General features: G+C 37.9%; 1 protein-coding gene across 1 annotated transcript in view; it reads left to right on the forward strand.

Moving 5' to 3' along the window:
• The window catches only part of MCM6 (minichromosome maintenance complex component 6), a 40,673-nt gene that overhangs the window by 2,031 nt on the left and 25,404 nt on the right, over positions 1–13,238 (forward strand). The window contains exons 2-9 of the mRNA XM_004480157.2: positions 1,623–1,769; positions 3,193–3,303; positions 4,476–4,725; positions 6,321–6,486; positions 6,765–6,910; positions 7,780–7,930; positions 11,250–11,391; positions 13,020–13,161. Of these exons, the coding sequence (XP_004480214.1) occupies positions 1,623–1,769; positions 3,193–3,303; positions 4,476–4,725; positions 6,321–6,486; positions 6,765–6,910; positions 7,780–7,930; positions 11,250–11,391; positions 13,020–13,161 (1,255 nt within the window). The remainder of the gene's footprint in view (positions 1–1,622; positions 1,770–3,192; positions 3,304–4,475; positions 4,726–6,320; positions 6,487–6,764; positions 6,911–7,779; positions 7,931–11,249; positions 11,392–13,019; positions 13,162–13,238) is intronic.

Here is a 13,238-nt window from a genome sequence, read left to right on the forward strand (position 1 = left end):
TCATAGTGAAGCACTTCGTTTATTTTTATTCTGTTTCTTAGATCAACTAATCTGTCACTTTTCAAATTCCCTTGGGAAATTGAGTCTTTCGGCTTTAACCTGGACTTTTTTTTTTTCCTTTATTTTTTTAATGTTACATTCAAAAAATATGAGGTCCCCATATACCCCCCACCCCCACCCGCCTCACCCTACTCCTCCCCCCATAACAACAACCTCCTCCATCGTCATGAGACATTCATTGCATTTGGTGAATACATCTCTGAGCACAACTGCACCTCATGGTCAATGGTCCACATCATAGCCCACACTCTCCCTCATTCCACCCAGTGGGCCATGGGAGGACATACAATGTCCTGTAACTGTCCCTGCAGCACCACCCAGGACAACTCCATATCCTGAAAACACCCCCACATCACATCTCTTCCTCCCACTCCCTACCCCTGGCAGCCACCATGGCCACTTTCTCCACACCAATGCCACATTTTCTTTGATTACTAATCACAATAGTTCATGAATAGAACATCAGTGAGTCCACTCTAATCCATACTCTATTCCTCCATCCTGTGGACCTTAGAATGGTTGTATCCACTCCACATCTATATCAAGAGGGGGCTTAGATTCCACATGGATGCTGGGTGCAATTCTCCTGCTTTCAGTTGTAGGCACTCTTGGCTCCCTGGTGTGGTGGTTGACCTTCTTCACCTCCATGTTAGCTGAGTGGGGTGAGTCCAATAAACCAGAGTGTAGGAGTTGCAAGTTTGTTGAGGCTCAGAGCCTGGCTATCACATGGTCAGTCCAGAGATTCACGTCCCCGGGGTATACATTAAACCCCAGCAACAACTACAGTTCCTAACCCAGACTTCTTGATTGAATATTTTAATAATAATAGTTGAGGGAAGTGGGCTTGGCCCAATGGATAGAGCGTCCACCTACCACATGGGAGGTCCGCAGTTCGAACCCCGGGCCTCCTTGCCCATGTGGAGCAGGCCCATGCACAGTGCTGATGTGCGCAAGGAGTGCACCCAACCACCCAGGGGTGTCCCCCGCGTAGGAGAACCCCACATGCAAGAGTGCACGTCCCATAAGGAGAGCCACCCAGCGTGAAAGAAAGTGCAACCTGCCCAAGAATCGCACCACACACAGAGAGAGCTGACACACATGGAGAGCTGACACAAGATGATGCAACAAAAAGAGACAGATTCCTGGTGCCGCTGATAAGGATTGACGTGGTCACAGAAGAACACACAGCGAATGGACAGAGAACAGACACTGGGGGGGTGGGGAGAAGGGGAGAGAAATAAATAAATAAAAAAGAAAAAGAATAATGATAATTAGCAATTATTGAACACATTTTTTGAATGAGAAGTGTCCACCCAGAGACCCAATTTTCCTGTGTTTTCAGGCATTCTCTCATTTAGTCTTCTTAGGGATCTTAATGAGATAAGGTGATTGTCTTTATCTGTTAAGAAAAATAATTTTTTTAAAGTAGGTTTAGAGGGATAAGTAACTTCTGACTTTAAAGTCAAGGATATTTAATCAATATATTGAATTATCAGCATCCAGATTCTTTTTACTACTGTCCGCTTATTCTTTAATTTAATCTGATATGCATGTATCCACAGGTTCCAGAGTAGCGATGGAGAAATAAAGTACTTACAGTTAGCAGAAGAACTGATTCGTCCTGAGAGAAACACACTGACTGTGAGTTTTGTGGACTTGGAGCAATTTAACCAGCAGCTTTCCACCACCATTCAAGAGGAGTTCTATAGGTATTGGTGTATTTAATCTTCTTTACTTTGAATGGGGCAGAGACCTGGGAAGCCAGCTCTTAGTCTGTAAGTGTTCACTTGTGAGGCAGGGCAACAGTTGTCAAAGTTACTTGCCTCCTTTGAGGGGAGACCCTTTTATACCATCTGTTTTCACTTTAGTACTGTTTGGGAATTAATCTTGATCTCTGTGGAGGTGAGTGTTTTTCTCACAAATTGAAAAGCTTTGCTTCCTACATTGTTTTCCCCAGTTTAAAGAGATTCACTTACTGTATCAGGCATTTGGTGCTATTGCTGTCATTCATTTGATCCTACCCCCCACTCCCCTCCATAACCGCCACCCCAGTAGGGACTTCGAGAAAGAAAATTATGTGTTGCTGCATCAGGGCTATCTTTGCAGCAGTGACATTATTGTGTTGTACCTACCATTCCCTTTCAGTTTAGATTTTCGAAAATAATACGTGTATATTTAGAAAATAGAGAAAAGTAGAGAGGAAAATCATCTGTACATTTATAATCCAACCACCTATAGATAATCACCATTATCAAGTCTGCTGCAACAGTTTCTGAAACCTTCCAAATCTGCAAATGGAGTTTCCTGAACATCTCTTGACACATTTTGATGTATTTCTGTGTATGTGTTCTTTTAAAAAACAGTACTGGGACCATGTTGTAGATACATCATCCTATCTTTTTTTACTTAACATTATAATATTTTTCCATGTCATATAAAATTCCTTGAGAACATTTTAATGATTGCTCTTTGACAGAAATGCCATGATTAGACATATTTAATTACTTAGGCTTTTAGTATTTAATTAGTATATACAGCTAGAAACATGTTTCTGTGCAAATCTTTGTCTACATCTTAGATTAAATGACTTAAATCTGTTAAGAGGATACTCACACTTCAGTTTTACCAAGCAGAACATTTCTGCCAGTGACCTCACATATCGCTACACAAATTTCTTCTGCTTTCATTTCTTCTCAGACAAGAATGAAACATTAAAAAATGTAGTAGACCTTGACACCGAACTGGAGAAATCCTTGCTAGATTTAAATATAACCCAGAAAAAACTTACAGTATTGGACATAGAGTGACAAGGTAATTGTTCAGCTAGAGTCATCTTGGATAGGAGTGGCCTACCATGTGGACACTAAATGATATTACAGGTGATAGATACTCAGGTACAGCATTTTATCTTTGGTGTTTCTGTTGTGGAATAGATGTATTTGTGGTGATAGGAGACAATTGAAAGAGGCTCCTAAACTGAGGAAGTGTCCTGCTTGGGTAGGTTCAAAAGTTCACTTGTAACCAGATGAAATTCCATAGTCTCAGCCATTGGCAAGCATTGAAAGAGAATGGGCGTTGGTGGCTTCTTTAAGATATCAGTTGATTTTTTTTGTTGGTTTATCTCATTTTCAGAGTTTACCCTTACCTCTGTCGGGCCTTGAAAACCTTTGTCAAAGACCGTAAAGAGATCCCTCCTGCCAAGGATTTTTATATTGCATTCCAAGACCTGCCTACCAGACACAAGTAAGAAACATTTCTTTGGAAGAAAAGGAATTCACCACCTAATTGGCAGCCAGAAAACTTGGGAGGTTGTAGTCCTAGGTTTGCCATGAGCTTGTTGTTTAATGTCACAGAAAACACTTTTACTTTCTTGATCCTCCGTTTTCTTATCTATAAATTCTTTTGGCTTAGGTTTTCTAACTAAATCATGTAAAATATAGGTTGGTTATCATACAGTTTTTTCCCTTATGACTGATAATGACAAGCATTAGAAAAGAATAATGTAAGTTAGTGCTGTAAAATACCAGGAAGAAAAAATACTGCTTTGCCATACAAATTTTAGAGCAGGTGACTTTTTAGAGTTATACCCAGTTTTCCAGAGAGGTTAGTTTTGGAGAAACATTTTTTACTATGGGGGTGGAATTGGAAATAAGTGAAGCAAATTCTCAGAATTTTCATAGTTCAGGGAAGTTTGGAAAAATATTAGTCAAGTGAGAAAATATGAAAACTGAGAACAATTGGCAATTCCTGAATCTTTGAAAATTTTTGTCAGAGCTGAAATAGCAGAATTTGTAAAAAAGCTTTTCCCTTTTAGCACTTATTTCATATTCATTGATTTGTGAAATAAAAGAAATATTTCTGAAACTTCTGAGGATAAAACTTTTCCCCATGACTTTATTATGGAGGTAGTATATGCTTATTAAAATTTTGCATAAGACAAAAATGGAATTATCCTTAAGATAAATTCCTAGAAGTAGACTTGTTGGGTCAAAGTAATATGTATAATTCAAAGGCTTCCAGAAAGTGTTTACTCATTTTTTCTCTTTATCAGCAGAGTATGATAGTGCTAATTTCCCAACCAGTTATCAACCATAAATATTATCAGTGGTGATATTTTAACCTTTGAAGGTGTGAGGAAAATGATATCTTGCTTAAATTTTCATTTCTTTAATGTCCTTTATTTAATTTTTCATATTTATCTATTTTGCTTTGAATGTGTATATGTTTGTATAATTTAGGAATGGGCACATTGAATAAATTGTTCATGTAGGAAAGTCCAAAGAATGCCTTATGCCTTGTCTCTCTCTTTTTTTTTTTTTAAGCTTAAATTTCCATTGGATACTTTCTCATTAAAGCAGGTGGATTTTCTTAGTTGGGAAATAAGTGTTTACTAGTTCACGCTTGTCTTTAAACAGAATTCGAGAACTCACTTCATCCAGAATTGGTTTGCTCACTCGCATCAGTGGGCAGGTGGTACGGACTCACCCAGTCCACCCAGAACTTGTGAGTGGAACTTTCCTGTGCTTGGACTGTCAGACAGTGATCAAGGATGTAGAACAGCAGTTTAAATACACACAGCCAAACATCTGCCGAAATCCAGTTTGTGCCAACAGGAGGAGATTCTTGCTGGATACAAACAAGTCTCGATTTGTTGATTTTCAAAAGGTATTTATTTACTTCTGTTTATATCAGATCCATCCTATGCTAATAAGTCACTTCTAGGCTCTTGAAATAGTTTATATTTAGACAATGTTAAACTCGGTTTTTATGTTAAATGACACGTCAAGTGTGATTACAGATTTAAGCCAAAAACTTAATGGAAATTTCAATTATCAGTATATAAATGTGTTTTAACCTTTAATAACTTGGGCTGAAAGTTCTTTCAGACTGACACAGTTTCTCAAAGAAAAAGATAACCATTATTATTAATTAAGAATTTGGGTTAAACCCTTTGAGAAAGAGATATTTCAGGGTAAGATTTCAGTTGGTGGGTAGGAGGGAAGAAGACTTGAATACAAGTCAAAGACTGGGACGGACTTGATGTTTGTCAATAATAATAATGATTATCATGATTGAAATAAAGGGGCCAAACTAGTGGTTATCTGAAAGATGAGTTAATATGAGGTTCTAGGTTTCTTGAATCCTTAAATTTCAAGTGAGAATTTAAACCTACCTTGATAAGCAGTGGTAGTATATTTTAAGAGGATGTGTATGTTTGATTTTATTTTGTTTTTTGTTTTTGTTTTGTTTTGTTTTTAAGGAAGAATTATAGAACAGTGGTATGTAGTATTAACAAGATAATTATGGTTAGACAATTATAGATACCTGGGCAAGAGGTGATGGGTGATAGCAGTATGAATGAAGAGGAAGTCTGAAATCTCAGGATTTATTGACTGGGGGTGTGCAAAGAGGAAAGAAAGTTGAAACAGCTCAACAACTCAAGCATTGGTATTAGACTAAAATAGTAAATCTGTTATTTATTAGTTTTCTTTTATTAATCTGATAGTTTATAAGAAGCCAACAGCTTTGGGTAAGAGAAGTTTATATTTTAAAAAGAACATGATTATAACAACCAAATACAAACTGTGAATCTAGACTGGAATTTAGTTTGGAGGTTAAAAAAAAAACCAGCTGTGATAAAGGACATCCTTGTCAATTGTGGAAATTTGAAGATGAACTAGATACTAGATATACCTTATGGAATGAAATATTGTTTCATTCTCTTGGGTTTGAAAATGGTATTGTACTTAGGATATGGTCCTTTCTCTCAGAAGATGAGTGCTAAAGTATTTAGGGTAAAGGGTTTTGATGCTTATAACTTTCGGATGCTAGAGTAAAAAAAAAAGTGTGTTTGTGTTTCTGTGTAAGCAACATTAAAAATTGTTTCATACCAGTAGAAGTTTTAAAGGTAAAGTATATTTAGAATTTTTCATAAAATTTCCCTGAAAAGTTGAGGGAAAGGTGGAATAGAGAACATGGTCGTTTTGAACAGACAAAAATATATTCTTTAATGAGAATAAAAGTGAAGTTTTTTAGTAGAGTTTAATCACTAATCAACTTACTATTAAATTGGATTATTTTAAATTTATTATAATAGTGTAAAAGGAGTTTTAGGCAGAGAATTTTTAGCATGAACATTGGCATCTACACTCAGAAAAACAGTATAGAACATGCCAGTGTTTGTGGCATAGGTTTTAGGTTGTGGGGCGTTTGAAACGGATCCTTTCTCATTCTTGGCCATTACTTTGTCTTCGTTATAGGTTCGTATTCAGGAGACTCAAGCTGAGCTTCCTCGAGGGAGTATTCCCCGCAGTTTAGAAGTGATCTTGAGGGCTGAAGCTGTGGAGTCAGCTCAAGCTGGTGACAAGTGTGACTTTACAGGGACGCTGATTGTTGTGCCTGATGTCTCCAGGCTTAGCACACCAGGTAGGTAATCTGTTGCTCAAATTTAACAACTTGTCGCTTATATGAACTATAGAGTATCTAGTTCCTTGCATCTTTACTGCCTTCTTTTTGGTTAAATAATCAGAGTTTATGATGACAATAAAAATGAATTGATTTTACTACAAAGGTATTGTGCTAAAAGTTTCCAAAGCCCAAATGAAATTTTAGGATTTATAGTTTTCATATATATGAGCAATTCTAGTTCTCTGCTCCTTCAGTATTCGAGTTGGCTGTGAAGCAACTATTTTTCAATCCTTCAGGAGCACGTGCAGAAACTGATTCTCGTGTTAGTGGTGTTGATGGCTATGAGACAGAGGGCATTCGAGGACTCCGGGCTCTTGGTGTTAGAGACCTTTCTTATAGGCTGGTCTTTCTTGCTTGCTGTGTTGCACCAACCAACCCGAGGGTAAGTCTTTTTAATAGAATGCCAAAGCTTATGAAAGACCTCCCACTGTTGAGGCTGCCACAAAGTATTAGATTTCTGAAGCATCTTACTGATCTAATTCATGTTAATAATGGGGGGTGGGTTGAGATTTGATTCTTTAGTTTTAAAACCAAGTCTGGGGGGAAAGGGTGTAGCTGAAGTGGTTGAACGCCTGCTTCCCATGTATGAGGCCCTGGGTTCAATCCCCAGTACCTCCTTGAAAAAAATAAAATAAAATCTTTTCATGTTTGTCTTTCTGACCTTGAGGGAAAGTTTTGTTTCATACCTAAGAGCTTGATGCTTTAAATGCATTGGTATAAATTGTACAGGTTTTTGTTATAAAAAGTATTGTTCCTCTGTCACACTCCTGGAGGAAGTACAAGGACAAGATGTAGTTATCTGGAAGTAAAGAAAATTAGTCTTTCTGAGAGCAGTGGATTCCTGACATTCAACTTGTTCGCTTACTTTGATTCTATGTCCTGAATGAGAAAGCAGTGGGAAAGAATTTGGAAAATAGTTCACCGTTGGAAAAAGGGGTGAACATAATATCCTAGTACTTCATTTTCATGTCAGTAATTAATCAGCTAAGGCTCATCTTTTGAGCATTTAGATTCATTTTAAATAGCAATAGAAAACAGTGATGACTTTTTTTTTAGTTCACTGAACAAATGGCAAAACCTTGATATTAAAGGTCTTACTAGTTTGGGGATTTGGGGGAAAAAATCCTTTGTTGTCAACAGATTCTCAATTTGACCTCCTAGGCTATATTTTGCTTAAAGTGATGTTCTTTCTCTGTCAGGTTATTTTAGCTGCTTCTGTGCTAACTTTTTTTTCCCTCCTCTATCCCTCAGTTTGGAGGGAAAGAACTCCGAGATGAAGAACAGACAGCTGAGAGCATTAAGAACCAAATGACTGTGAAGGAGTGGGAGAAAGTGTTTGAAATGAGTCAAGATAAAAATCTATACCACAATCTTTGTACTAGCCTGTTCCCTACTATACATGGTAAGAGTTCTTTCCATTTGTAACATAAACTTGAGATCAAAATAATGGTTATGAATAGCAGTGAATGATTTTTTAAAGGACACAAATCAGATAATCTCTTTTTTCTGGGCTTAGGGCAGAACTGCACATAAGTACGTTCCAATATGCTGAATTAATCTCCTGGTTTTGTTTTTCGTTTTAATTTTCTTACATGGAAATTTTGTGATCTATCTTGGTTACTAGTACTATGACTTTGCCTTTGTCAGTGTCCTTTCACATTTCCTTGACTTTTGGTTGCACACTGTCAGTTATTAAATCCCCTTTGTGTATTTGAAAGATAATGCCTGAAATTTTGATGCTTCTGTTTTACCCTTGTATTTGTCCATCTTTTTTCTTCCACACCCAATTGGAATTATCACAAGAACTCGTAAGATTCTGGGTATTTCTTCTACATGTGTGTGTGTGTATATTTTTTTTTCAAGATTTTATTTATTTATCCCTCTCCCTTGTTGTTTGTGCTCCGTGTTCATTTGCTGCGTGCTCTCTGCATCTGCTCTCCTCTTTAGGAGGCACCAGGAACCAAACCCATGTGGGAGAGGCACTCAATTGCTTGAGCCACCTCCACTCCCTGCTTTCTTGTGTGTCTCTTTGTGTCTCCTTGTTGCATCAGCTTACTGCACCAGCAGCCTGTCTTCCTCATCTTCTACAGGAGGCACTGGGAACTGAACCTGGGACCTCCCGTGTGGTAGGCAGGAGCTTAATCACTTAATCCACATCTGCCTCCCTATGCATATATTTTTAATCACTTAAAAATGACCTTTTTGAACTATTTCATTAATGGGCTGAACTGAAATCCTTTAATCCTTGCTGTTCTCCTCCCCCCCACACACTTAAGTTGTCTATTGCTATGTAACAGATTACTTAGCCACTTAAAATAACAAACATTTATTATCTTACACAGTCTCTGTGAATCAGGAATTTGGAAGAGGCTAAGCTGGGTGATTCTGGCTTAGGGTCTCATGAGGAGGCAGTCATGAATGCTTGACTGGGGCTGGAAGATTTATTTCCAAGAGGACTCAGTCATATGCCTTGCACATTAGTGTTAGCCAGAGGTCTTATATCCTTAACACATGGACTTCCCCATAGGGCTGTTTGAATTCCTCACAACATGGCAGCTAGCTTCCTCCAGAGCCAGTGATCTAAGAGTGCAAAACAAGGAAAAGTGTAATGCCTTTCATGACCTGGTGTCAGAAGTTAACACCATATGCTGTTTGCTTTTTGTTTAATACGTCATGAGTCAGTTTTCTGTGGAACAGATACTTATTTTCTGCTTTTATGGAATGATTTGTATAAATAAGCCTTGTGCTTTGTTGGTATAGTGTGCAAAGAGTCATAATAATTAGGCATATTTAAAGTGCACTCTTTTTTTTTTAGGTGGTATTGGGGATTGAACCCGGGACCTTGTATGTGGGAAGCAGGCACCCAACCACTTGAGCTACTTCTGCTCCCCATTGCTCTCTTCTTTAAATGTGCATTTCCAAACATCCATTGTGCTGTTCTTTTTTTATTTTTTTATCTTTTTTTTTTTTTAATTAGAGAAGTTGTGAGTTTACACAATAATAATGCATAAAATACAGCATTCACGTTTGCATACACTGCCCCACCCCAAACACCTTGCATTGGTGTGATACATTTGTTGCTATTTTTTTTTTTTTTTTTTTAATATTTTTTTTTTAAAGATTTATTTATTTATTTAATTTCCCCCCCTCCCCTGGTTGTCTGTTCTTGGTGTCTATTTGCTGCGTCTTGTTTCTTTGTCCGCTTCTGTTGTTGTCAGCGGCACGGGAAGTGTGGGCGGCGCCATTCCTGGGCAGGCTGTTCTTTCTTTTCACGCTGGGCGGCTCCTCACGGGCGCACTCCTTGCGCGTGGGGCTCCCCCACGCGGGGGACACCCTTGCGTGGCACGGCACTCCTTGCGCGCATCAGCGCTGTGCATGGCCAGCTCCACACAGGTCAAGGAGGCCCGGGGCTTGAACCACGGACCTCCCATATGGTAGACGGACGCCCTAACCACTGGGCCAAAGTCCGTTTCCCACATTTGTTGCTATTGATAACAGCACTTTTTAAAATAATTGTTTTTTTTAAAGATTTGTTCGTTTTTTTATTTATTTCTGTCCCCCTTCCCTTCCTGCAATATTTGCTATGTGATCTTCTGTATCTGTTTTTCTTTTTGTCTTCTCATTTTTTCTCCTCTAGAATTCACTGGGATTCGATCCTAGGGACCTCTGATGTGGAGAGAGGTTTCCTGTCAGCTCTGCCACCACAGTTCCTGGTTTCTGCTGTGCTTCACCTTGACTCTCCTCTTCATCTCTCTTTCGTTGTGTCATCATCTTGCTGCATGACTCACTTGCACAGGCACTTGGCTCACCACATGGGGCACACACATGGGCACTCGGCTCTCCATGTGGGCACTCATGCGGGCATGCAGCTTACTGTGCAAGCATGCTTTCTCTTTTTCACCAGGAGGCCCCAGGGATTGAACCCGGGTTCCCCCATATGGTAGGCAGAAGCCCTATCACTTGAGCCACATCCGCTCCTCTGTACTATTTTTATTACCAGTAGTTATCTTTGTTACTGAAATATTATTAAAGTAGTTGTATTGTCCATTATTTATGGTAGGTGTATTTTTTCCTGTATATCACCCTTTTATTATCTTTTTTGTATTAGTATTGTACATACTAATTGTGCATTTCCTTCTTTTTGGATTTATGAGCTGTTAAATAGAAGCAGGTGTAAATTGCATTCATTGTTTCATCTAATCCACATTAATTCATTCAGATGTGTTGGTCACTATGCATGATACTAGTTATTCTTGAGGGAACTGCAAGACTTGCCAGTAGAAAGAACTAGCAAATGTGGTAGTCTGTGATGGACATAGTTCATTTATCGGGAGAGACCCTTGGAGGACAAGGGCATTGGGAAAGGCTTCGTATAAGAAAGAGGACTTAAATTTGGCCCATTGATAGACTGTGGGCAATAAAAGGCTCTTAATATTAATGAGCGTTGGCGTATAACATCCGCAGTATAGGTGAAGGCATTGCAATGGTGGTTATGTACCATTAAGTTCACAGAGCAAGAACCAATGTTTTAGAAGTCAGGTATTTTTCCTCTAAGGGTTTTTTTTTGTTTGCTTTGGCTTTTTGGTGTGTTATATATTCCTCAGATATATCTGTTCTTTGGGTTGGTAAACATGCATGCCTTTGTAGTTTCCTATGAAACTGATGAACTTCATGTTGAAAAGTTACATGGGTTTTTCATCTGTAGCTTCTTTTCATTTTAGGCAATGATGAAGTAAAACGGGGTGTCCTGCTGATGCTTTTTGGTGGTGTCCCAAAGACCACAGGGGAAGGGACCTCTCTTCGAGGGGATATAAATGTTTGCATTGTTGGTGACCCAAGTACAGCTAAGAGCCAATTTCTCAAGTAAGTATTTGCCTGAAGTAGTGCTCAGGACAACCTGTGCATTGTTCCACGCTTTCTGTGCTAACAGGAGTGCACTTAACATGCCTTTAAGAGAGGGGGAGGAGTGTAAATTAAGACCAGGTTGAAAATATAACACTCTTATTAAATACACCTTAATTTTTTTTAGTAGAACATAGCATTTGAAATTTTTTGGGAATAGGGAACTTTACCTATAGTATCAATCTCACATATAACTCTTGTAATCTTTGTATACTATCTTCAAGTCTTTGGATATTTGAATATGTATTTTCATGATAGCAAATGACAGCATACATATTTTTTATTTTAATTTACCCTAAACATTTTTCCATGTTTCATTTTCACAGTTATTATTTTTTACTGGTGTACAATAACTTACAGAATCATTTCCCTAGTCCTGTTGTTGGGCAGTTTAATAGAGTGGTTTAGGTCAAAATCTGGGTTTTCTCCTGTTTGTTTCATTTGGATAGATTCTTAGATATAGGATTGCTGAGACTAAGAAGCAAACATCTTAAGGTTCTTAAACAAGGGCATGTTTTTCCAAAAGCAGTGCTATGAGGAAGAGACATAAAATGCTAATCTTAGCATGAATACTACTTTTAGAAATTTTTGTTTATTTTAGAAGCTGTAAGTACTTGGTTACTTTGAAACTTTTAAAAAATTTGAGACTCAAAATAATAGTAATCATTTTTGAACACCTGCTATGTGCCTGGTGCTGTGTATGTGGGGGTATTAGGTCTTATCCTCACAGCAATAAGACAAGAACATTTCCCCATTTTTTCAGAAAAAAATGTATATGCAAGATCATGTCATGTGCAATAGATAAATTTTCTTCCTTTCCAACTTGGATGTCGTTTATTTTACTTTATTATTTTATTTATTTGCCTTTTCTTTTTCTTGCTGAATCACCCTGTCTAGAGCTTCCAGTACAATATTGAACAGAAATGGTGAGAGTGGACATCTCTGCCTTGTTTCTGATATTAGAGGAAAGCATGTAGTCTTTCACCATTAAGTTTGATGTTACCTGTGATTTTTTTCCATAGGTGCCTTTCATCTGGTTGAGGAAAGTCTTTTCTATACCTAGTTTGTTGAATGCTTTTATCATGGCAGGGTATTTGATTTTGTCATTTGCTTTTCCTACCTTGACTGAGATGGTCCTGTGGTTCTTGTCCTTTCATCTATTAATAATGGTGTAGTATATTGATTTTTTATGTTAAACCAAGCTTTCATTTCTGGAATAAATCCCAAATCTAGTTTTGTTTGTTTTTGTTGCAGGAACTTCTAATAAATTATTTTTGCTAACCTTTTTATTAAAGACTTTTAAAATTGGTGTTTTTTGGTCATGTGTTAAATTCACCTTGCTGGTTGATAGGAATGAATTTAAATCCATTTAAAAGACTAAAGAAGATTAGGCTTCCCATTCAAGAGTCTTTGCCCATTCATTCTGTGGCATGTCTTTATGAAGTACTTGTGCCTAATTCCTCTCAGACGTTCTTAAACAAGAATTTAAACTCTAATTGACATAACTCCTGTCAGCTGTTATTCCTGGGAAAGAGTTCTTTGTAGTCACATATTCATAAGTGTTTCATTTCTATGATCACCTTGCACAGGCATGTGGAAGAGTTCAGCCCCAGAGCTGTCTACACTAGTGGCAAAGCCTCCAGCGCTGCTGGTTTAACAGCAGCTGTTGTGAGAGATGAAGAATCTCATGAGTTTGTCATTGAGGCTGGAGCGTTGATGTTGGCTGATAATGTAAGAACATTTTACATTCTTGGATATAAAGAAATGGAATACCTCTACACTAACATAAAGGCTGAAGTTTCTGTTAA

Source organism: Dasypus novemcinctus, chromosome 7 (assembly GCF_030445035.2).
Source record: "Dasypus novemcinctus isolate mDasNov1 chromosome 7, mDasNov1.1.hap2, whole genome shotgun sequence".
In the NCBI taxonomy this organism is placed as follows: domain Eukaryota; kingdom Metazoa; phylum Chordata; class Mammalia; order Cingulata; family Dasypodidae; genus Dasypus; species Dasypus novemcinctus.